This window comes from Macadamia integrifolia, chromosome 10 (genome assembly GCF_013358625.1).
Source record: "Macadamia integrifolia cultivar HAES 741 chromosome 10, SCU_Mint_v3, whole genome shotgun sequence".
Classification (NCBI taxonomy): domain Eukaryota; kingdom Viridiplantae; phylum Streptophyta; class Magnoliopsida; order Proteales; family Proteaceae; genus Macadamia; species Macadamia integrifolia.
In genome coordinates, this window is record NC_056566.1 from 24,842,885 (window position 1) to 24,869,390 (window position 26,506).

The 26,506-nt window shown below is 37.5% G+C and overlaps 2 protein-coding genes across 2 annotated transcripts; one reads left to right on the forward strand and one right to left on the reverse strand.

The window, feature by feature from the left end:
* Window positions 1-1,187: 1,187 nt before the first annotated feature.
* Window positions 1,188-17,152, forward strand: LOC122090740. Its single transcript, XM_042660432.1, has 6 exons — window positions 1,188-1,472; window positions 1,753-2,794; window positions 2,878-3,065; window positions 15,708-15,744; window positions 15,993-16,060; window positions 16,211-17,152. The coding sequence occupies exons 1-6, from the start codon at window positions 1,369-1,371 to the stop codon at window positions 16,701-16,703; spliced, it is 1,932 nt and encodes a 643-aa protein (XP_042516366.1). The 5' UTR covers window positions 1,188-1,368; the 3' UTR covers window positions 16,704-17,152.
* Window positions 17,153-22,381: 5,229 nt separating this feature from the next.
* Window positions 22,382-23,637, reverse strand: LOC122091273. Its single transcript, XM_042661135.1, has 2 exons — window positions 23,090-23,637; window positions 22,382-22,585 (listed from the first exon to the last, which is right to left on the reverse strand). Exons 1-2 carry the CDS (start codon window positions 23,398-23,400, stop codon window positions 22,528-22,530), a joined length of 369 nt encoding a protein of 122 aa, XP_042517069.1. The 5' UTR covers window positions 23,401-23,637; the 3' UTR covers window positions 22,382-22,527.
* Between the last annotated feature and the right edge of the window lie 2,869 nt (window positions 23,638-26,506).

The following is a 26,506-nucleotide window of genomic DNA, read 5'->3' on the forward strand; positions in this document are numbered from 1 at the left end:
CATTCAATAACAAACTCTGTGAAAGTCGTTTGAGGTGATATGATAATGTTCAAAGGAGGCATGAGGATGCCCCAGTATGGAAGAGTGATCGGATTCAGATTGAAGGAACCAAAAGAGCTAGAGGCAGACCTAAATAATCATAGGAGAAATGGTGAAGAATCATATACATAGTTTTAATTTTTTCCTAAGCATGACTTAGATAGAACCTATTGGAGGGAAGGATCCATGTAGCCGCCCATTTAGCAGAGATCTTCCTATCTTGTTGGGTTGTGCCTCTTAATTTCCTCTTATTCTCAACTCTCTTTCCATCTCCCATCTTTCTTTCTCCATCTCCAATCTTTCCTCCTCCTCCTCTTCTTTTCTTTTGAATTTTGTTTATTTTGTTTTGGACGGATCCATCTACCTTACCCCATTAAGTTGGGATAAGATTGAGTTTGTTGAATAAAAATATAAGAAACAGAACTAGGTCCGGCCAACACTCCCATGTGTATCTCTTTTCTCCTTTTGTGAAAAGACATCTGTGCCTTATTTTAGAGAGAGGAGAGAGATAAATACAGATTGTTAGCATAGGTCAGGTTCTAAGACAGAGAATCACTTTTCATAAAAGATATGAGTAAACAGTTTTTTTTTTTTTTTGGGGTGTTGGTGCGAGGGGTGGGGGTGGGGGTGGGGGTGGGGGTGGGGGCGGGGGCAGGGGCGAGAGGGGAGGGGAGGGTTGGCCCTTGCAACTAGACACATGGGCCCAAAGGGACTGCCCCATCCACCCCAAAATGCAAAAGACTTTTCAATTGAAACTCCTTCATGCGTTTCCATTGATCTTTATGCATGCATAGAAACCACGTTCCCCCAAATAAAACACTTTTCCAAAGATTTTTTATGGATCAAGTGGATTAGAGTCGCATGATTGTGATGTGAAAAAACAATTGATCCGAGAGAGCATGAGGGCCATCTAACGGTGGGCCAGAATCCTTTAGGTGTAGTCCACGTGACCAGTAGCTTTGGGCCCACCTATTGTGCTAGTGGCCCTGCTTCGAGTGTCGGCATTTGGCCAAATAGAATATATAGCTTTAGAAGAAGGAGAGGAGGGGTATGCGGTATGCCGTATCCCTATGGTATAGGTAAGCGTACACGGTACACCACACTACCACAGCACAAGCTTATACAAATAATCTTAGGGGTTCTGAGAATGATTTGCTTTAACGCAGGGGAATCAGTTCGTACTTATCTTCTCTCTCTATCTTTCTGATTGGGGTTTACTTCTCTCTTCTGTCTCTCTCTCTTGCGCAACCCAAAGAGTGAGTCTTCGTTCTATAATAATACACAAGGGAGAGAGAACAGAAGCGGAGAGGAGAGGTGAGGAGAGGTAGAATGTCGTCGAAGAAGAAACCATTCAGCGGCTCCACCATGACGCTGAAGGACTTTCATGGCGGCTCCATCCCCTCTGATCTTCCCCTACCTTCTGCTCCTGGAGTGTATGTTGTACAAATCTACAATAGATATTTTTTTTTTTTTTTTTCTGTCCATTTATATTTACAAGAATCAATAGAAATCGAAGGATTTAAAAAACCCAGTTTTTATCTCATTATTCGACTGTCCCAAATTATATAGTTTGGAAAAATAGTTCTTTGTGGTTCGAAATCCTGTATTCACATTATATCATCAACTTGGGGATTTCAGATTTTTGCTTATACATGATGGGTTTCTTGATTTTTATTATAGTTTGAAATTTATATATATATTTTTTTCTTCCAGCATTGTAAGACCTTCCGATCGTCCTGGTTTTGAGCGTCAGATCCCGAACGCCTGGGGAAATCCTGTGGGCAGATCCGATCATCGTCCACGGCCAGGGTCTTCTGGCGCAACTCGTAATTTTGACGAGAAAACTTCTCTCCTGTCGCACCCTTCTCACATCGGCCGGAACTTCGATGAGGATGAACGCAAGCCATTGGATGGCGTGTCTGCCCCTCGTCGAACCGTCAGTGATGAAAGCCTCCATGTTCCACCTAGTCGTCCGGAGCAGAAGCCAGATTCTATGGTTTCTGGGAAGTTACAGATTTCAACCTCTGTTTCTCACTCATCAAGTGCGGCTCCTAGTACCTATCCAACGAAATTCACTGGAGCAGCTGCCATGGGGATGAACCATCAAATCCAAGCTGGTTCTAACGGTCAGGTTATTGCTAGTTCCCATCCAAATGCGTGGGGGACGAGGAAGGAGATTGTTGGTGTTGGTGATCCGGTGGCTTCTTCTGCCTTTTCTGGTCCTGTTGCTCTCTCCAGATTTGCACAAGCTAGTGCCCTTGAGAAGGTCTCATCGGGTCGATGGCAATCTAAGCATACGATCAATAATTCCCCTGATGTTGAAGTGAATAGATTGTTTGACGCAGAGAGTGATTTTCGCTATAAAGATAATAGTGCATATATTGGTGTTGCCCCAGTGAGTGAAAGGGGCGACCACGATGCAGTGCGGGGAAGGTACACTGAAAGGTGTCGCATTACCGATGATGGAGCCCGTGGTAGTGTGAAGGAGTTGCCAGACTATGAGAAGGCGAGGTCTCCCTTGCATCCAGATGCAACAGAGAGGGTGAGGTCTCCCATATATCCCGAGACAAAGGATCGAAGCTTGCCGATTTATCCTGATGGTGTTCGGCCTGCTTCCACTGAAGGTAAATTTGTTGGGCTCCAAAATCAATCATCAATGCCTTCAGAAGCATCTGAGAGGCCTAAACTGAAGCTCCTTCCTAGGTCAAAGCCATTGGAGACTTCAGAACTGCCATTTGTGGAAAATAAGCAGCAGGTATTTCGTCGATAAGTTGGTTAGGCTTTTTGCACTCATTTTTTAGTTGACTGTAATGTAAGTTGCCAATTTGTTGAATATAGGGTTACCAATCTGTTCATATGGAAGTTATCAATGAACCAAATGCGAATGCAAATCCTCCAAAATTGGGGTCAGCTGGATCTGAAGTGGTGGGGAACTCAACATTGAACTCAACATTCGATCGCCCCAAATTGAATTTAAAACCCCTTTCACAGCTTCTAGAACAACGGGAAGAAATTGAAAGAGGAAGGTTGGTAAACTTGTCATGCAGTTATTTTCCATTTTTATCCAATCAAGAAAAAATAAAAATAAAATAAAAATTCTTATATGCCTGCATGCTGTTGTTCACTGTAGTTCTTATATTGCACCTACAATAGAATGACAATTATGGTTATATCAAATTGGATATAGAATTGGAAGAGAAGTTTATTTGAATGAATTAAGTCAATGATATGAAATCTGATATTTTGTTTTTGAATTTTTTAAAAATATGTTTTATGTTTAAAGGACAATCAGCTAAATCCTTACAATTAGGTACAACATAAATTCCAAATGGAATTTGTCCAAAGAGAAAAATCCAAGGGGAATTGGAAATAGGAGAATCTTTTAGAATAATTGGGAGGAGAGAGATAGGATTTAAAAAGAATGCGGTCATGGCGATATGGTTTGAACGAGATGATTACTTGTATCAAGAATGTTGCTAAAGATGTCCTAGGCAGATCGAAAACGTCAATCCTGTAGGAAGACTTTGTGGTTAGATAACGAGGTTCAAGCTGCCATTAAGGCTAAGAAAGCTAGTTTTAAGACATGGCAAATGACTTAAGGATATAGGATTAAAAAAATTAAACATTTCCCGGAAATGAAACTATAAAGATTGTGGAAAAAGCAAGGATGAAGAAATACGAGTATCTTTATATCAATTTGAGCACAAAGGAAGGGGAAAAGAACTATCTATAAGATACCTAAAATGAGGGCAAGGAAGAGTTGGATTTTGACAATGTTATCTGTATTAGAAAATAAGATGATAAATAAGGGACAGTAAGCACGTTAAGGAGAGATGAAAAAATTATTTCCATGACATATTAAATGAAGACATTTCGAGTAATAGTGTCCCGGAAGCCCGCGTTACCCATCAAGACACCACAGGTCGTAGATATATACGAAAAATTAGGATACCTGAAGTAAAAACTTTTAGGGGGATGACAATAGGCAAGGCAACATGTCCACATGGGGTCCCAATAGTAGTGTGGAAGAGTTTAGGAATTTGTGGTTTATCTTGGCTAACAAAACTATTTAATAAGATTATGAGCCCAAGGAAAATGCCAGTTGAATGGAGGAGAAGAATTATGGTTCTGATTTTTATAAAAATGAAGGTGATATTCAGAGATGCAATAATTATAGGGGCATAAATCTAATGAGTTATACTATGAAATTATGGGAGAATTATTGAAACTTGTTTGAAAAACAAGAAACTACTATTATGGAGAACTGATTTGGTTTCATGGCAGGAATATTCACGACAAAAGCTATTTAGTTACTTAGGAGACTCATGGAAAAATTTAGAGATTGCGAGAACGATCTCCGTATGGTTTTGTTGACCTAGAAGAAGCTTATGGCAGAGTCCTTAGAGAGTTAATTTAACAAGTACTATAGAAGAGAAGTTTTTTAAGTAAATATGGACATAGTTAAAGATATGTATAATGGTGTGATGACTAATGTAAGATCTGTGTGGTTGGAGGAGGGAGTCAAGGTAGTGAATTCCCAACTTCAATGTGGTTACATCAAGCATTAGTTGTAAGCCCTTATTTCTTTGCACTTATCATAAATTATTTAACCAGAGGCATTCAACATCAGGTCCCTTGGTATATATGTTTTGCTGATGATATTATTTTAGTGGATGAAAAAAAGTAGGGCTTAACGCCAAGTTGGAATTATGGAGATCAACCTTGGAATCAAAAGGTTTTAAGATAAGTAAAACGGAAACAAAATATATGCTATGCAACTTTAGTTACACCATGATGGATGATGAGGTAGTGAAAATTGATGAGCTAGAGATTCCACAAAGCTATTATTTTAAGTATTTGGTTCAATCATAAATAAAGGATAATGTTACATACAATTAAAATAGGATGGATAAAGTGGAGAAGTGCATCCGGAGTGTTGCATGATCGATGTATTCCTTTAAAACTAAAGTGAAAATTTATGGGACAATATGATGTATGGTGCGGAATGTTGTGCTTTTAAGAAACCTCATGTAGATAAACTAACTGTAGTTGAGGATGAGGGATGATGATGATGATGATGATATGGAGTTACCACAAAGTGATAATTTAGATACTTGAGTTCAATCATGAATAAAGAAAGAGAAATGGAGGATGATATAATAAAAAGAATTAAAATAGGGTGGATGGCACAGAGGGGTGCATCAGGAGTGTTGTGCGATCGACGCATTCCTATATAACTCTTAAAGGGAGATTTTATAGGACAATTATACAACCAGCAATGACGTATGAGGTTGAATGTTGGGCAGTAAAGAGAACACATTAAACAAACTTAATGTTGTGGAGGGTGAGTGGTAAAACTAGAAAAAAAATAAAATGATGAATTAAAAAATTAGAGCAAATCTGGGTCTTTTCACACCCAGCCGTGTCTGGGTGTGGGGAATGCTAGACAGGTTTCCTTAATAGAAAATTTTAAAACATTATGCAATTGATTTAAAAGTTACAAAATTTAGAACTTTATCCGTTGTATTTTAGATATCTCCTTTGGGATATGGAGAGAACTATAGATTAGTATATTCTTCCTTGGCATTTGTGGGCTAGTGGTTCTGTTGGATAGAGTTGTTCTTGAAACTAAGGAATATCATGAAATACTTGAATCAAATAATTCATTCACATACTATGGAATGGGGTAAGAGTCTTCTCTTGTGCCAACTATAGTCCAAGCTCTAGGGAGTAGGGACTTTGTATACTTTATCAATATCCACAGGAAAAGTTCCAATTGTGTGGCTTTTGATGGATCCTAATCTGTCTTTTCAATTCTTTTGTGTGGACTACATGTTTTCTTGTGCACTGGGCTCTTCGGTTTGGGGAAATGGTAAGCAGGGGCCATCCTGAGAAGAATAATTTAGAAGGGGGGTCAGGGAGGGGGGATAGTAGTCATTTGAGCACCGGACCCTTCCTGTAAACCTCTTTTTAAAGCCTTATTTTTTGAAAGGGGATTCTGAAACAGAAGGTTCTGCTGCTGCAAACTGCTGAGTGCTGCACTTTGCTTGCAGAACTCTACTCCCTATTGGCATCAAAGTAGCCATCATAAGGGGTTGTGAACCTGGTCCTGCTTCATACAGACCAGCATCGTAATGAGGTTGATACTCAAACTAAGCCATCCAATGTTCTCAAAGACTCTGTGCTTGACTATTTGTAAGCTTCAGAACTCCTCTCCTGTGTTGATCTTTTTTGGTCATTGTGAAGTGAAATTAAAAAGAGTAGAGAAAAATTTCAGTGGGCATATGGAAGTAAAGTTGGTGTAAAGTGGTATGAGAGACATTTGGGACACATTTTAGAGAAAGTGGAGTTAAGAGTTTTTCTTTTTTACTTCTGCAAAAAATGGTAAACAACCAATTTTTTTTTTATAAACTGTTACCCCAGTGAGGAAAAAGGAAAAAGCAAGGCCGATAAAAATTTGCATTTACAACCAAACATGTAATTAACTTTCAATCTAAAATGTGTCGATATAGTTCCACTTTTGGCTGTCTTTGTTTCATTTTCATTCACTTACCTCATTTTGCTTGGCCAATGAAAATATTATTTTACTTAACATGTAACCAAATGGGGCCTTCAAGAACAGTCTGTAGGAATTGAACATTTTATCCTTTTGATATAGTTATAGCGCACATACTGATGCAGTTAGACGTTCGATTTATTAGGGATTGTTTTGTATTTTTTTTCTTTATTTTATTCATGTTAACAGAGTCAGAGATTTAGTGTTTTTTTTTCAGTTTTGAGTCCAAGGTAGAGTCAAACTCTGTTTTAGATTTCGATTAGGATTAATGGTTTGAATCTTTAAATACTCTTGTGTAACCATCGTGTAGTTCAGTTTCTTAGTTTTTGGAATGACAAGTTGAGTTGAAACTTGAAAGTTGAAGTGGATGGCTGCCAAGAGCTGCACACCCCTCTCTCTCCTCTTCTCCCTGGGTCTCTATGATCTAGTTCCTTCTCCTTCTTATTTCTTCTTCCTTCTTCTCTTTATTTTCCCTATTTCCTTTCCTTCCCATGGTCGTATGCTGTTACCTATCTTCCTGCACCTGTGCTACTCTTTAAGGTTAGATCTTTGACCTGCTGAACCTTCATAACAGTCTTGACTGATCTGAGATCTTGGGTGTGAATCTCTCCATTGTTGGTGACTAAGATTCCAGGATCTTGTTTCCGAATACCCATCTGATCGAGGGTTATAATCAGAATTCAGGTACTGACCTCATCCCCACTGCAAGGCCAAGTTGCGGTTCCTTCGAACAGGGCTCTCTCTTGCTGTTCCTGGTCGTTCGCAACTTGGTTTGATAGAGACTGGTGAGGTGACTCTTCGCCTAAAACTTCAGGCTCAACCGAGAAGACTTGGAGGAGTTATCTCTTTGGCTTATTGATGCAGATACGGCTGCCCTTTCTTGGTTGGATCAGCATGACCTTGGAAGCCAAGAGCCAAGAAGAACCGGTCCAGCCCAGGGTTTTGGTCCAACAAGGGTTGGAAATAAAATTAGTAGTTTACTTAGTATTTTATTTCATGCTTTTATTTTTCATATTTGAACATAGGAGTAGGATTTACTTCCTTGCTTTGGTTTCCTTTTTATAGTTGTTTCCTAGTTTAGGCTAGTTTCCATTCCAGTTAAGTTTCTAATTTCATGTTCCTATTTTCCTATATATTAGTTGTAATCGATTGAAGATTTGGAGAGTGATTTTGATTATTGAATGAATGTGTTGAGTGTGATTTCCCTTTCCCCCTCTCTACTCTGATTTCCCCTCCCTTCCCTAAGGGTTCTCCATCAACTTGGTATCAGAGCCGAAGGATCCTAATCCTTCCCCATCTTTCTTCTTCCTTTTCCATTCTCTGTGTCGGCTTCCACCGATAATGAGAATAAAAAAAAAAAAAAATCCCAAAACCTCCCTGCCCTACCGCCTTCTCTGTTCCTTCCGGCAGCAGCCAAAAAAAAAAAATCTTCATACCCATCGTCCCAGCTGAAACCTCAATCCCACCCCTTCAACCCTTCCTTAGCCTCGGACTTCCAAAAAAAAAAAAAAAGCTCTGCTGCAAACAGAGAAGCCGAACCACAACTCCACCGACCTCTTTTTTTTTCCAATCTCAGTCCAAACACCCTCTCCAGGGTTCTGTCCAAAAAAAAGAGCAGAGAGAGAAAAACAGAACCAGAAGGAAGCGAAGGAAGAAGAAGAGAAGAGGCAGCAAGAGGCAAGATCAAACCAAAAAAAAAAAAAAAAAGAGCAGTAAGAGGAGAGAGTCGACGAAGAAGAAGAACAGAAGAGAAGGAGCAGAGACGAAAAGAAGAAGCAAGGAGACGGGAACATACCTGTTCTGGATTTCCTCCATCACCGCCTGTTATGCTCGAACATCTTGTCGGCCTGAAATCTTGCATCAACCTTCTCGTAAGCCGCTGTTCCCATCGTTGGAAGCGACCCCTACTGGTGTTCATTCCATCTCTGAGTAAGAGATCCCCTCCTCTCCTTTGTCGGTGAAACTCCAACCCATAATCTTATTTTCTTCCTTCTTTTATTTTAAATTCTGTTGACTTGCCAGAAATACCCCTCCCTTTCTCCTTTATTCCCCTTTTTGTCCCATATATTTTTTATTTCCAATTAAACCCCTATCCCACACGTGACTGACACACCCTTTTGTGGTTTAATTTGAACTTCCAAAAAAAAAAAAAAAAATTAAATTACAATTTTGCCAAAAAAAAGTTATTTACTATTCTGCCCCTGCCCTTTAAGCCTCCAGTTATTTACTATTCTACCATTATTCTTTGAGTGCTATTTTGTTACTCATCACCATGGTAGCCAATAGTGAAGTTGTTCAACAGTTGAATTCCTATAAAGGAGAAACTAATACAAAATTTGATGCACTCATTAACATGGTCACGTCCCTAAAAACAATGGTGGAATCTATGCAAGTTTCCATGGGATCCATGCAAGTTTCTATTGATCGTTTGATAGCAGCAGATAAAGGAAAGAGTCCCATTCAATATGGGGATTCTTCCAACACCACTCCACAGGATTCGTCAGTAACGCTACCACCACCACCACAACATACTCCACCACCACCACCACCTCCACCACTATATGGGACTGGCAGACATGATGATGGAGCAGAAAGAGTAGCAAAACTGGATGTCCTTGATTTTTATGGAGACAATAATCCAGAATTGTACCTTGACTGGATTCACAGTTTAGATATATTTTTCAGATGGTACGGGTTGACTGAGGCTCGAAAGATCTTATTTGCAGAGGCCAAACTGAAAGGCACGGCTCGAGTCTGGTGGATCAAGCAACAACAACAGAACCGAACCCGAGGCATTGGTTTGGTCACTACTTGGGCTAAAATGTATGAAGTCATGAATCGGCGATTCTTGCCTTCTGATTACAAGCAACACATGCATCTCAGATTTGCACAGTTGAAACAAGAGAATTTGACCGTTGAGGAGTATGTTGCTAGATTTTATTATTTGGCCACTCATTCTGACTTTGAGTGGGATGAAGAAGTATTAGTGGCACAATTTCGCAATGGTTTGCACCCTCAACTTAGTGTTGCCCTTGCATCTAGTCGATTGCCTACCGTGGAAGACGCCGTACAAGTAGCATATCAGGTTGAGGAAAGTCTGAAATGCCCATACAACCGGAGAAATTTTGCAGATACTTTTTCTCGAGGTACTAGTTCCATTTGGCAACAGTCTCCTACCCAAGAGAGATCACCTAGCAAACCACAGGCAAGTGCTACATCTATGGCCTCTTCACGACCTAGTCGGCCATATTCTCCACCTCGACATATCTCTGAAATGTCATCTTCACGGCCTACTCGCCCATACTCACCCCCTCGGCGTGGTTCAGATAAACCTTCTGATTCTTCAAAATTCACAGTTCGGTGCTACTCATGCCATGGATTTGGACATATCAGTGCCCAATGTCCCAGCCGTTTGGTTGCTTTTATTGATAAGGATTCTCCTATACCATATATTCCCGAAGAGCAACTTGGTTCTGACACAGTTGATTTAAGAGAAGAGCGTGCAACAGGTGAAGTCAATGACACTCTCAGTGACGATGACCAACATCCTTTTTATGTCATTCGTCATGTGTTGACCACTCAGAAGGCCACTGAAAATGAAGATTGACACTGTAGTAGTATTTTTCAGACTCGTATGAAGTGCAATGATCAGTTGCTAACCTTGGTCATTGATGGAGGCAGTTGCACTAATGTTGTCTCTGAAGACGCTGTTCGTAAGCTGGGATCGAATACAGAACCACATCCTAATCCTTCCAAGGTTGCTTGGGTGAATAACACTAATCTCAAAATCACAGGTAAGTGCTTAGTCACATATTCTATTGGTGGATTTAAGAATACAGTCCAATGTGATGTTCTCCCTCTGAAGGTGTGCCATATCCTTCTTGGTCGACCTTGGTTGTTTGATAAGAAGTACAGCATTGTGGCTAATGCTAATACCTATGCCTTCAAGCATGCCAACAAGACTATGAAGTTTCATCTTGCCAAAGATCTCCCTGAAATTAAGCTCAAGAAGATGGTGGGATCATTCCTCATTCAACGTATTCCTTCAAACGGTCTCCTCGGTCCTTTCTCTAACTTGACGGAGTCGAGTTCTTTTCAAAGGAGGAGAGTTGATGCAGATACGGCTGCCCTTTCTTGGTTGGACCAGCATGACCGACTTTGGAAGCCAAGAGCCAAGAAGATCCGGTCCAACCCAGGGTTTTGGTCCAACAAGGGTTAGAAATAAAATTAGTAGTTTACTTAGTATTTTATTTCATGCTTTTATTTTTCATATTTGAACGTAGGAGTAGGATTTACTTCCTTGCTTTGGTTTCTTTTTTATAGTTGTTTCCTAGTTTAGGCTAATTTCCATTCCAGTTAAGTTTCTAATTTCATGTTCCTATTTTCCTATATATTAGTTGTAATCGATTGAAGATTTGGAGAGTAATTTTGATTATTGAATGAATGTGTTGAGTGTGATTTCCCTTTCCCCCTCTCTACTCTGATTTCCACTCCCTTCCCTAAGGGTTCTCCATCACTTATGCTGTGTTTCTGCCTCTCCATAGAAGACAACATTGTTTCTCTTTATTTTAGAATTTTATTTCTCAATCTTCCAAATATACCCCTTCTCTTATTTTTATTCCCTCATGTCCTTACTTTATTTTGCTTCCTAGTTTACCCCTACCAAATAAATACTAATCACATTTGTGTCCTTTCCCCTATTCAACTACCAAGGCCCTTAAAGATTCTATATTATTACTGAATTGCTACCGCTTTCTTGTATTTGGATTTTAATTGTTTGAGTGGGCTCACAAGCAATCAAGAACGGTTTTTGGAACCCCGGATCCACTTCAGTTATTCCACCTGAAACAAGTCTATTTTAGGTATTAAAGCCTTTCAGTGTCATTTGGTAGTGTGCCTGTAATGTAGAACTAGGTTGACAAGCAAACCTAGTCCCAAAGCTGCAGGATACTTATCATAGAACAACCAGCCATCAAAATACCAGTAGTAGAGATCAGATCAGATTACAGTAAGGAAGCAGATCTGGAAACTAAGTCTATCGATCCCAACAAATAGGGTTTCCGAGACCAGATCAGTAAACAAATGTAAAGGACTTAAGCAGGGACAGAAATAGGTCCAAACCAACTTAATACCTAAACCAATGTCAAAGAAAACAATAGGAATTGAAACCAGCCTATCGATTTACAGAACAGGGTACTAAAAGACAAGATTCTGGTGATTTTCAGTAACTCAGCAACCACAGGTCAGATGGACCCGTAACTTGGATCGAGTGGGGCCTGGATGAGGGGAGCTTCTAGCAAAAGATCAGCCTAAGCTGATGACTGAAAGTGGTTCAGGGAAGAAGGAACCACTTAGGAAACTAATGGAATTTGGGCAGAACTATAAACCTGTGTGATGTGGATCCGGATCCCAAGGACTGAAATCGGATCGCTTAGGATCCACTTGGACACTCAATAAAATAGCAATAACCAATGGCAGGATAGTAATTAAACTTAAGTCTCCAATGAAGGTGGCAAATCTGTAAATAGGTAGAACCTCATAACAACATGGCAGTTTTGTAATTAAGTGGAACTTAACCAAAGGAAAACCAGAAGTGACTTGAGTGGAAAGCAAACGTATGGTCAAGGACAGACTAGGAATAGGAATTAAAAATAAGGACAAACCAGAATAAGCATAAAAGGTAAGGGTACTTTAGGAAATAAAAAAAATTACAATCACTCACTTATGAGGTTGTCTTCAACCTCACGACAGAAACAAGAGCCAACAGCCAAAAAAAGAGAGATGGCGGTGATGAGAACTCCCTCCCTGCACATCGATTCAGCCCCAAAACTTGGGCGAAGCTTGGATACCCTGTGGCCTGGTGATTCCAACAGGAAGACACGTCGAAACAGCAACCAAAGAGGAGCAACACCTTCTGCAACCAGATCTGGTGGTGATGGGAGAACCAGAACCTGCAACTAGTTGACCAACTCTCAATAGAGGATGATTTGAGGAAGGATCTCCAGTATTCTGATCGCCTGTAATAGCCCTACTCTCGACCCAAACATCAAGGACAATCGAGTTTAAATAAGACTTCTGTGAAGACTTCTTTCAGTTCTGTATTAACCGCCCAGAATAGGGCTGGGAGAGAAAATCAGCAAGAAGAATACCAGGAAATCCAAAAGAAAAAGAGGAAAAGGGAGAAAATATAAAAGAAAACCAGAAGAGACAAAGGAAGAAAGGAAGCATATCAGATAAGAAAACCACCCATAGCAGTCATCGATTCAAACAAAAAACTCAATTCTTCAAAAAAACTGAGTTTCACTAGTGAAACAAGGCTATGAAAAAGAAAATCAAAGCCAAAATTGGTAACTAAGTAAAATGGAAACTAGCCTATATTGCTACTAAAATAAAAATCAAATCTAAATAAAAGACTGCTAATCTGATTTCTAACCAATAAAGGAAAGTAAATAAAAAAACCCCAAATCAAAGAGATCCCTTCCATTGCCCTACTGCATCACTGTGTACTTGGTTTGGATGAGGAGCAACAATGGATCCTTAGACAGCTTGAAGAATAAGAAGAAGATAGAATAAGAGAGAGGACCTCTCGGGCTTCTCACCGCAGAGAGTCAACTGGATCAAACACTAGTTCCATCAACCTTGATAAGACACAAGACAAATCTCTTTGGAGAAGGCAGCAGCAGCAGCTACAGCAATTGTTTTCTTCAAATCATTGATCTGCTTTGTATTAGTAGTGATAATGGGGGAGGGCATACAACCTAGCAATTGGAAGGTTCCAAAATAGGAAACCCCACAGTTGATTGCCTATTACACAAGTTTCTGAAAACTGAAAATAGAAACAATGGAAAAGGAAACTAACAATTCATAATTTAACTCCTAAGAAATAAGAATGACTAACAACTTAAATTGAACCAAACTGAGGCCCTCTTTGGTATCATTTTTCTTTTTGATTTTTACCTAATTAACAAAAATCATTAATGAATACCCTTTTTTATCAAAACATAAAAATGGTTTGGTAATTATTTGACAAAAATGGTTTTTTGTGAGAAATAGTTTGGTATCTCTATGTAAAATGGTTTTTTGAAGGAGTGGGTGAAGAGATTCCCTTCACACATCTGCTTTATAATTCTCTTTCTCCACTTTGAACTGAAGAAGAGGGGACAAGAAGCTTGGTTTTCTAATTACAAAGAAAATGACTACTTTACCCCTTCATATTGGGACTTTAAGCACGTGGTCATTAAAGTTCAGCGCAAAAATAATTGAAAATCAATTTTGGCCAAAACATATAATGACTCTTGATCTCTTTTTGGTTTTTATATTTTACCAATTTTTTTTTTTAAATAGAAACAAGCTCCATAAATGTTACCAAATGTAGCCAAAACCATTTATGTGAACAAAAATCAAAAAGAAAAATGATACCAAAGAGGGCCTAAAACAGAAACTAATGTAAAAATAAACAAATAATTAATTATGTATGCAACCTTAAAGACCCTAGTTTAGGCCCATAAAAGTGACCTATTATACTCGAAACACATGGACTGAACCCATAGAAGTGGCCTATTACACTCGACACAATTGGACTGAAGGCCCGACACATATACAACCCAACCCTAGACTTATTCCTAATAAAACAAACCTAGTTTTGTAAAGAATCTGCATCAGCCTGATTGCACACTATAACTTGCATGTGCCCCAAGCTCCCTTTGGAGTATGATCTTTCTGCTTATGCTCCTAGCTGACCTGTGAAGGATGACAGTCTTTCTATTACTATGACCTGGATCTGATATGTTCAAAAAGTAGATGCAATAACTTAGATGATAAGTGTGGCAGAGGCTAGCATAGTTGTCAAGGCGTCGCCTAGGCGTTTAGGCGGTTTGCCTGGGGCCTAGGCGACAGTCGCCTTATTGCACTGCATGCCGCCTTATGTTTTGGCACTTATTTATGCCAAATATCATTTAAGTAAATGCTTCATTTACTTTTAAATAAGCAAATAAATAATTAAATAAGCAAATATCCCCTATTTGAATAAGCAATCTGGATGCCTTATTCATAAATAAGCAAATATCCCCTATTTGAATCCAATAAAAATAATTTAAAAATCAAATTCCAAAAGGATAAAAAGTCAACCACCTAGTCCAAGAAGAAAAACTGGATTTTGGTTATAGGGGCAATTTTCAACTTTTAAATGCTGGAGATTTTCTCAATTATGAAAATTTTATAAATTCTATCATGTTAAAACATTGCTAAAAACCAAAAGTCCGGTAAAATAATTTTTTGTTTTGATATCCATAAAATTATTTTCATTCAGGCGATTTTAATAGCATTCGCGCACTTAAAAATAAGTTTGACCGAAACATAACGTTGTCATTACAACTCAGATTTAAGTAATCTTAGACTTGTTGGAAAGCTGGTTTTATATTATAACTGATACAAAAAGTCTCATGTAAAAATAATATCATTTGACCAGTCAAACTTATTATAGAACCAGAGCATTTCTCTAAATTTTGATTTTTTTATAACTTAATATGATTTAATGTTAATTTTTTATGATTTAATATGGCTAAATGTTGATTTTTAATGACTTGCTGTTGCTTAATCTTGATTTTTTATGATACAAGGTATATATAGCTTACTAAATAATGTTAGAAAATAGGGAAAATAAAAAATAACAATTGGTCACCTTGTTCGCCACAAGGCGTGTGCCTTCTCGCCTAAGCGCTTAGACAACCCTCTACCGCCTTGGCGCTGTGACAACTATGGAGGCTAGTGTGTTACTTATGGTTGATTTGTTAGTTAAAAATGGATTGATGTGATGATGGCTGACTTGGCTCTTGGGATTTTCCATGAGCTAGCTGTGCTAATCAGCGACTGGCAAGTCTTACTGTAAGTTAGCTTGCCATTGTAATGGAGGATTACAAGTTAAGTTTTCTGCTGGGCTGTGCGGTTTCAAAATAAGAAGGTATTCTCAACATGAAGTTTATTGTTACTTATTATGTACTGCAGTTTAAACCGCAAGTTCCTCTAGTACTTGTACTTTTCTTTTTAACTTTCAAAATTGTGAACCAGGGATGTAATTGGTTACTTGTTTGATTAATCTGTTATGTTGATGCAGGAAATCATTGTTTGGCGGTGCACGCCCTCGTGAATTGGTAAGCGTTTAGCTTTTACCTGTATGTGGCCTGAAGATAAAGTTCCATTTCAGAAGATAATGTAAAAATCCATGCAATTATCCTTGGTCTTTCAAATGAAAATCATACGCCATATTTTTGGTGGTTACTTAAGACTGTTAATGAATTCATGATTTGCTCAATCTGGATGCCTTATGTTATTGGTTATGTCCACTTCGTTTGCTAGTTCTTTTGCTCATCTTCGATGTTTGCATTATTTTATATCTTAGGTTCTGAAGGAGCGCGGTATTGATGATGTAGCTTTCAACAATGTTGACGCTACTCAACAACCCACCAGGTAATGATGCTGTCCTTCCATTGTTGATTTTCTCTATCATATAAGGATTTTGGAAGAATTCTGTGGCTGTTAGTATTGACCAAGTTCCCTAGACATTAAGACTCTAAATTCGATAGGGTTTTCATTAATATCACCCATTGGCATGTGAAGGGTTAACAATGAGCTTACCAAGACTGAAACAAAGCCTGAGGTTGCAGTTCTGTCTGCCAGATGTGGTGAAAGGGCTGGGAATTTCTCGCTTGATCAGAAGATTGGAAGGGATTCTGAGAGGAAAGATCACCGGCTAGACAATGAGAAAACAGAGGCACAGAGGGGTTCTTGGCGGAATGAGAACCGGAGGAACAGTAGGGAGACCGAAAAGCAGCAGGAACGGCTTCCTGAGCCCGAAACTTGGCGCAAGCCTGTTGAGCAAGCTAAACCATTTCAACCTGATGCTCCAGGTGGGTTACGCTATGGAAAAGCAGCTTCCGCCTTGGAGCTTGCCCAGTCATTCTCTAGGTCAGCCTCTGATGCAAAGGCAGCTGATCGGTTCTCTGGCCAAAGGGGTCATCCTGGCCAAAACCAGATCCCTTTTTCACGGTTGACTGATACTCGAGACTTCTATTCGGGGCCTACTCCAAGGCATCAGATCAATGGTTACTAGAGCATGGATGTGGTGATTTTTAACTCTAGTTATGATGTGGCACTAGGCATTTGGAAGAGATGAGCCTGGCATTCTCTCTGTAGGGGCTCACCTGAAAATTTTCAGGCTTACATAACATATGGCTGTTGCAAAAGATGGATTTCACTGTTTCAGGTTGGGTGAGTTTGCTTTCTGCTTTTCCGCCATTTTCCTTTTTTTTTTTCTTCTGTTTTCTTTATTTATTTCGAAGAATTTAAAATCCGATAAGAAAAACAATTTTTATTGGACCTTACCAGTGAGGACAGCTCCTTGTTAGAAGGTCCTTGGAAGATTGGAAGGAGATTTCTGTGTCACGGCTTTGATTGTTAGCTGATCCTTGGAATTTTAGGATGGTGGATCAGATTGGAATAAGAAATATGGTCCATCCGTTCGCTTAATTTGAATCACAAGCCTCTGGCCTATTGATCAAACAATCATCCCATGTCTTTTACTCATATTCATGCTTTCTTTTTAGCTGCGTTAATGGTTTTTTTGGAGTTAATAATTTCACCCTCAGTTTAACATATCTGTATGTGTGAAACAGTGGTAATTCTTGAAAATTAATATTAATAAGTTATTTTAAAATAATTTGAAGATATTTTTACCATTAATTTAAAGAACTTTTGAGAATACAAATAAAGGATAACCGATAGAAGATTACATGTTTTAAATGCGCAAGTAGGAGTATCATTTAGATAAGGAATTTTTATTATTATATATGTAGAAAATTGGGCAGGCGATCACTGTTTAGTTGTGTGATCCTTGCACCATCATGGGGCCAATGAGTGTGTGGGGCATCAACATTATAGGGATTTTTTTTTAATTTTTAATTTTTTATTTCAGTGGGGTGGGGTGTTTGAGTGTGTTTGGGCATAGAGGCTATACGATCATGTAGCTTTATTTTTTCATAAAAGATTTATTAAATCCTAAAGGGAAGAATAGAGTTGCAGTAGTAAACTCTTACAACCAATGGGAGGTTGGTGAAAAAGAAGTTGTAAGAAAAAAATTCTTCAAAAGAGGGTAAATCTTGTCCTTTCATGTGTACTTGAAAATGTGTAATACTGGCAACATTTGACAATGGTAATTATTTTGAAAATCTTTTTCTTGCACTAACCTTAAATAACATTTGAAAATAAAATAAGGAAAAATCAAAAGAAGGATATGCGTTTGTAATTTAACACTTTGGTGACAATAAGATGTACTCGATAATCTCCTAAATAAAGTAAAGCTGGAGGTGAGGCATGCCCCTAGCTTTTATGGAGTTAGCAGCTCAACCCTAGATAAAAGGGTCATGGGCCAATGAGTCTAACCTCTGGATCATTTGCACATATGGTCACTTGTCCACCTCATCTTCCACCCTCCATCCTCTGCTGACACTGCTCTTGGGGATGGAGGGTGGAAGATGGGGTGGACATGTGACCATATGGACACCTGACACAAATTTCAGGCCGGCAATGGGGTTGGGTGGGGTGGACTTTCTCGGGGGGATGAGGGATGCAGATCAACTCTAGTGCGCCCAACCTTCACTCATAAAACAATTAGCAAATTTAAGTATAATGAAATGAAAGAATCCCAGTAAAAATTAGGTTAGAAGAGAATTGACATCCAGGCTTGTCATATGAGCAAACATATAAACCTAAACCCAATTAAGAAAACCCTAAATAATTTTTTCTTTTTGGGTAGAAAGAAATCCATAAACCAAACGACCTAAAACTTGTGGAAAGCTGGAAAGTTCAAGTATGGGATCAGAAAATCAAGAAAAACTGATAGTTTAAATGGATAAAGAAATCATTGAAGAATCACTATCAAGGCAGTTTTAAGATTCGGCTCCTCTCAAACAACTTTTTCTAATCATGTTCTAATCAGATACATGTACACATTCAACACTTAGAGGCAGCTCCAAGTGATTGGCATACATAGTCTTACACATATCATATAGAATTGAAAAATGGTTGAAACATCAATCAATATATATACAGAATTGAAAGATGGTTGAAACATCAATCTTTGGAGAGGATCTAGATCCCAGACTATACTGGTGAAACTGCAAACCTCATTTAGATTCTGAGATCAAAGTCTAAAAAGAAAAAAAAAAAAAAAAAAAAAAAAAAAAATTTTTTGGGTATCAATGTGAATGGTGCACATGCATAGGCTGATAAAGTGACATCATAATGGTTCTTTTAGTACAAAGTTTTGTCTTCTCTCTTTTAAAAGTATCGAGTCTCAAACACCGTTCTGACGTTACAATCTAATCACATGTCAGTTGAAATCATATTTGTTCTCATGAAAAAAACATATTTATTTTCTTAGAATAATGTTTCCTGCCCGGGAACAGATGTTTCTCTCTCTCTCTCTCTCTCTCATAGGAAATAACCTCTCTATTCCCAAGAGATATGGATAGCGGAAAGCTGATTGTTAGCGCACCCTCCGCTCCCGGGCAAGAAACTGCTTCCTCACTTATTATTATTATTATTTTATCACTGACATTATAATGATCCTAATGACGTGTTTAATAGGCTTAGTGAAATAATTATGAAATCGTTCCTCTGAGGCAGGCAAACCTCTCTATTAATTTATATGATAAAACCAAAGAACAAGGGAAGTGGGGTTGATGTAAAGAAAGGGAAAAAAACTAAGACACAATTTTTTTTTTTTGGCAATTAATTTGGAGGTATAAATGGTTCTTAATTTGTTATAATTTTTTAATTTTCATAGTTTTTATAATGGGTGGATCTTGCTTAGGTTTTTGGGAATCGGCATGGCTGGTTGATATCGATTCGGTGAAATGATATGAATAAAGGATAAAGGGTAAAATGGTAAAAATATAATATTATATCAGTATCTTTGAGGGAAAATTGTATTGAAGTTGTTATCGATCTTGAAATTGTTCGATACGTGTTCTAATACTGTGAACTAAAACTTATTTATTGTTATCACTAAAATGGGGAAGAGTTTTGTGCACAACCATGCATCATGCACCAAACTGTTGGATGGGGGTGAGTATCTGTATACTGTACAAGGTCATGCCCATCCAATGGTTGGATGCATGAACGTGTACTTGTACGCAAAACCTTTTGCTTTGTCTTATTCCTAATAGTTATTTTAGTATAGGATAAGAAAATATTTTCAAAATAATTTGAAAGTGACTTATCATTATAATTTTTATATTTTTTTTAATAAACATGTGAAATGATAAGATTTACCCTCATTGATGGTTAAAAAAAAACAAGAGACGATGATAGAGATCAATGACTAGTTATGTGGCCTAACACCATAGTACAGGCCAATGAAAACACGTGTAAGAGTATCATTATGAATGGGATTTTCTATTTTATAGGGGGTGATGTGAGAATTTTGCATATCCTTGTGAATTTTGATTTCACAAGGTGTTAAGGTGCAGGAGTTAAGAACCCAAGGGGGTAACGCAGTTGGTGAGCAACAAACTTAGTACGAGTCGTAAACTCGGATGTCCTAAGTTCAATTCCCACTAGACACACCTTGGGCAACTCATACGGGAGTGTTTAGTACTCTTCACTACTTTCAGTGAAAGTTGAATGGTTCTTATTCAACCCTGGTATGACCCGGTCCATGCAGTTGTGGGGTCAATATGGACCCGTGAGATTAGTCAAACTGAAGGCTTGAATACCCAACGTTAGCAGAAAAAAAAAAAAAAAAGGGTACATGAACCATGTGACTAGATAATTTTCTTTTATCCTAAAAAATGTATATTAAAACCCTAAGAAAGAGAGAGAGAGAGAGAGACCCGGGGGTGTTTAGCCTACGAACCTTTTACCTTACTAATATAGTAGTTTGGATTCTTTAAATCTTTTTCTACCAAAAAAAAAAAATCATTAAATCTTTTATTAATTTATTTATTTTTGAATAAAATCTTTTATTTTCTTACGTGTCATAAGGGTAGACATGGTTGGAGATCGTTAAACTGGATATGTGAGGTCCATGACAGGTTGCAGTGGAATTTTCTTTAGAGTTGGTTTAAATCTTTAGCCTTGTGATGTGATATGATATGATATGATATTTACCAAATAAAAAGATATGATATGGTACCTCTAATTGACTTGTTCTTACCATATTAAATTACATTGTGGTAACTTCAGCGTTTTTTGAGCTAACTACGAAATCGTCCAGGGTGGTCTTTTAGCCCCTACTTATTTATCTTAGCTATGGAATGATTATTTTACTTCACCCTATTTTTCCCTTGCAAGTCGCTCTATAAGCTATTTCTAAGACTTATCCCCCCTCCTTCACAAGGAGGCTGGCATTATCCTTGGTTTATAAATAGCTTGTTAAATACTTAAACTTTGGTTAAGTTTCTTATTAGGAATGAGCTTGGGATAGGGTATAGACTTATTCCTCCTCCTTTACAAGGAGGCTGGCATTATCCTTGGTTTATAAGTAGCTTGTTAAATACTGAAACTTTGGTTAAGTTTCTTATAAGGAATGAGCTTGGGATAAGGTATAGACTGAGTCAGCGTAAGATTTGGCTATGCCTAATTTGGAAGCTCAAAGCACATCCTCGTTCTAAAAACTTTTAGTGGAAAGTTCCTTGTGGAGGTTTTGCTAGTAAAGATAAATTTTTTTAAGATAGATAATTCCCTTTGCCTCTTATGTAAAGTTGAAAAGAAATTTGTGTGCACCACTTTTTATCTTGTTTTTTTTCATGCGTATTTGGGCTGCTAGGCCACTAGGGATACACACAACGTTTTTGGACAGTGGACTTCTTTGTGTGGATGTAAGGTTCAGTAAGATGTAGCATTCTTTAACCATAGAATGTATTAAATTTGGATTTTTTGTAACAAGTTTCTTCCCAAACGCTAATGTTAAGTGCATGTTTTTCCTTGATTATCAAGCATTGCCTTCTGTGAATCATCCGATCATTATATGTGATGGTTGTTTTGATCTGAACACATCTTCCTCTAAGTGGATAGATGTAGTTCTTCCTTAATTCACATTTCTTTTCTACTTCTTTTGGTTTCGGATTTTCAAGGAACATATTGACATCGAAGGTCAAAAGCATCATGCAAAGATTACAACAAATGATCAACAAAAGATACCAAAGAGTACATATTTAGTGGAGTGGCTGGAGCAAAGAGTCAAGCATGGTGACCATGATAGCTATTTCAATCTTTGAAATGACCTCCTATCCTTCCAATAAGATGCCTCATCTCACTATCTTGCCCATCGTTGCGTGCCCTCATTGGTGCCGACTAACTTACCCATACGCGACAGATATGCCTGTCCCTCTCCCAAAAAAATATAATAATTTAGAATTTTTTTCAAAAAAGAAAAATAAGTATAAAAGTGTGGATTTTTTTGCCGTTTAGATGAATTAGAGGGCCTTTTGGAAATCTCGGCAAGGTCTGTAGTCTTTTATCATATTGGAACTGACGTGTCCGGTACACGTTTTGAAGGGCTGTGCGAGTTTTGTGGATCAAGCCTGCAAGTTTTTTTTTTTTTTTTTGATTCTCCTCATCCTAATTGAAGACAGGTTCCATTTGTAGTAGTTTATTATGATTCCAATGGAAGGGAATCAATTTGATTTTATAAACCCATTTCCAGATTCATCCATGATTCCAAAATTGATCACAGAACTCAACTGAGAAGAAATCTCATCTCAGAGTTCTTCCTCATGAAGATGAAGATGAAGATGAAGATTCTTCTTTGATAGTTTCAGTCTCTAAATGTCCAGGAACACTTTACATAATTATCTATGGATTCTATGGACTATGGATTGATACAATAAAATAGAATTAACAATGCCTCGCGGGATGACACCATAGGAGATCCATTAAAATAAGAATGCCGTCGGAGAGAACGCAGGGATGGCTAACGGAACTGAAGCTCGCCTGCAAACACCACAACCACAAAAATCGAAAAACACTCTTTTAGTTCAGTACAAAAATCATCAAAATCCATGAACAAAAATATTATTTTCTTCTCATTCATTAAAATCTACCAAATAAGCTTTCAATTCTGAAACAGGGTGAAGCAGAGGAAAGTTTCAGGTCATGATCTTTCCTCTAATTCACATGAGAAAGAGGAAATCAAAATTTCTAGATTTAGATCATTCTTCATAATCCATATACCTTCCCCCACCCCACCCTCAAGCGTCAGAGAGCTTATTCACCCACCCACCCACCATGTGGCGATGTTGGATAGTGAAATTGGAAAATTCTAGGAAGCCCAGTCTAAAATTGAATTCCATGGCAGAATCTTACAAGGGTCTAGTCTCTGTTGCAGAGACTCTCTCAGAATCAATGTAGCAAAAGCATTTCAAAGTCAATGAATTGAAGATTAAAGTATAAAACAGTTAAATTTGCCAGAAAGATGAGGAAGAGTTTGGAATTTACGCGAAGCTGTCACCATAGCTGGTATGGACTCGAATTTCAGCCTTCGAAGAGGTCTTCCGGGGTACTTTCTTGCCGGATTTTGCAACTTCCTCTGTTTTGGCTACCACAACAGAGACCACGTTATCCTCCGAAATCGCGCAAAGCGTAGGCTGCCACTGAGCCGCCGAGGATGACACAGAGTTTGACCTGTTCAATCTCCGGCGTTGCCCACATGACGAAGAACGTGACTCTTCAGTGCACGGTAGAGTCGTCGGCGCCGTCGGTTGGATCGGATAGCCGCAACAAGGCACGAATTCCAGAAAGCTCTTCATAGTCCTCCCTTTTCCAAATCGATTGACCAGTTACAGTTAACGGTTAAAAGTTAGTATCTTCAAATCTAATTCACTCCTACAATAGGTTACAAATTCTACTATCTCTGAAAGCCCATCTCATCTTCTTTCTTCTTCCTCCCTCAGTCGCCACCACTTCCAAGGCCACCGTCGCTGCCGCCGCCGTGCCGTCGCTGCTGCCGCCGTGCCGTCGCTGCTCTGCTTCACAATCTGAAAATCACTACCACATAAGCTTCCTAGTCCACCCCTTTATAGACAAGATTTCCCTTCCGCCTTAAGGTGGGTTTTAATGCCATGTAGTTTGCTATAGTTTAACATTTGTAAACTGTCATTCTATATACCGTCAGATCTGAATGTTGGATACTTTTCAGATCCGACGGCTTACTGCTCCTTGTGCAAATGATTGGTTTGTATTTTGAACCCCACACGAGTCCTTTTCTGATTTTGTCTTTATTGGATTTTGGACCCCCCAACACAAAAATATTGTTTTTTTTTTTTTTTTAATTCCTTTTTTCCTTCTAACAGTTAGCCAATGACTAACGTGAATTGGATTCAACATGCGAAGAGAGCGACTGTTATAAAAGCAAAATTCCATAGATTTTCTCTCTTTTATTTTTTTGGATAAATACCGTACATTCTCTCACCTAGCTTTATATGGTGAGGTATTAAGATTGGTGCTTGTATCCAATTGGTGAAAAAAATTATATTTGAAAAAGTGATTTTCGAAAAATATCCAAATTTGTTCTAAAGTTAATCAGATGTAAATGTGGATGTGGATGTGGATGTGGATACAGATGTTTCAATTTTAGACAAGATATTATCAATCCGATTATAAAAATATAAATATTTTTTTGGGTATTTTAGTAATGAGGTATTAAGATTGATGTTTGTATCCATTTGGAGAAAAAAATTATATTTGAAAAAGTGATTTTCGAAAAATATCCAAATTTGTTCTAAAGTTAATCAGATGTAGATGTGGATGTGAACACAGATGTTTCAATTTTAGACAAGATATTATCAATCCGATTATAAAAATATAAATATTTTTTTGGGTTTTTAGTAATTATAAAAATATAAATATTTTTTTGGGTATTTTAGTAATCCCTTATCAATTCAAAGTTTGCTATAAGTAACTAAACAAAAAATGAAATGAAAAACAAACATGAGGACATCTATGTAAGTTTAAATATGATACTTCAACAACATCAACTTTAGGGAGATAATTTTCGTCTTCTCTAGTTATGGAATGTTGTTTTCTCCAAACTCACAACTCCACTCTCTAGTCTCCACCAAGGATATAAATGGATTGTTGAAAATCCATATTTGATTCATATTTGTAACCGTTTTTAGGAGAATCTATATTTGAGAATTTGATTTAAAAAAAAAAAAATACATGAATCCATTTGAATGCTAATCGGATGTGGATACAGATAGTGCTATATTTGGTTCAAATTCGATTCATTTGCATCCCTTACCATTATGATTAATCGTTGTCACTTCAAAGAAATTAATGAGGATTAATGAGTTCAATGGATTAGGGTGAGGTTGTAAATGGATCATCATCATTCAACATTCATTTATTCAAAGACTATGACTCCCTAAGGTGAAAACCCTAATCATTTCAAGATAAACAACTACTTTCATTATTATTAGTAGGTAAGATTGGTACTTCAATGAAAAATTTAAAGGCAGAGGTATCAATACGGTATCATTTAGGACGAAATTTTTTGTACACAACAAGCCAATGGAAGGACAAGAGGGGGAATCAAATTTTGTATACATGGGTAGTGCAGTTGGTGAGAAATGAACTCACCTTGGGCCACTCATACGGGGGTGTTTAGTGCTCTTCATTGCTTTCAGTGAAAGTTGGATGATTCTCATTCAACCCTGATGTGACCCGATCCATGCGGTTATGGGATCACTATGAGCCCGCGGGACTAGTTTAGGTTTGAAAACCCGTCGTTAGCAAAAAAAAAAAAAATGGAGGAGAAGGGGGGGTGGGGGTTGAGAGGGCCATACACACCAGAAACATGTACAACATTTATTATCCTTTGCAATTTTGTGTAGATTATGCAACAACTGATTTATTTTGGTTTTCTCTATTATTTTGTTTTTTTAATTTAAATTGATATATTTAATTGATTAATTTCATCACCAATCAAGTCCAATCACTGTAAGTTAGTCTTTGCACACCCCTTGTAATTTTATAGTCTCATAGATTGGAAATACCTAACTCCGAGGTTTGGATGAATATTGTATTAATATATATTTTCAATGGAAGTGGTGTTCTTATTTATTTATTTATTTATTTTTTCGTTCTTGAAAATGACATAATGATAAATGACACCTAAGAATTAGGCGAGAGTACTTCTTTACTTACTAGGACTTGGCTAAATGAAATCTCTATAGTTGTATTTAGATTTTAGAGTTAGACGCCTTAATTTTCTCTTATCTTATTTCAAAAAATTCTATAAGTTGAGGGTATAAAAATATTTTGAAAAATAATTTGAAAGTAACTTATCATTATGTTATTATAAAAAATTATTATTATATCACACATTTTTAAGTTTACATGTGGAATTACAATAGTTACCCTTATTGGAAAAAAATATCTATCATACTAAAAAATAAAAAAAATAAAAAATTATAAATTATAAATTATTTGACTCCTTAAAGAATATAAATAAATAAAATCTTTACTTAAATAATATCTAGATAAGTATGGATTAAGGTTTTAAGCTCTATCGTTTCTTCGATAACCCATTAGTTGTTTGGCACTGGGCACCAATGACTAAAATATTATATCTTTCTCTCTCATTCATCACTGGAAGAACAATTTATTGTTCCTTGATTTGCTGACAGATTGTTGGTTAGGCAAACCTATCAATCTTAATAAACTACCTAGAGTGGCCTTTTTTTTTTTTTTTTAATGCACCATAGTTGTGGATTGTGATATATATTATAATTGATATACTAATATTAACAGTACTGGATCATCTATAATTGATATACTAATATTAACAGTACTGGATCATCATCTTCCATTATTTAGCAATATTATTCAAAATTTCAAGTCCTGCTTGCGTTT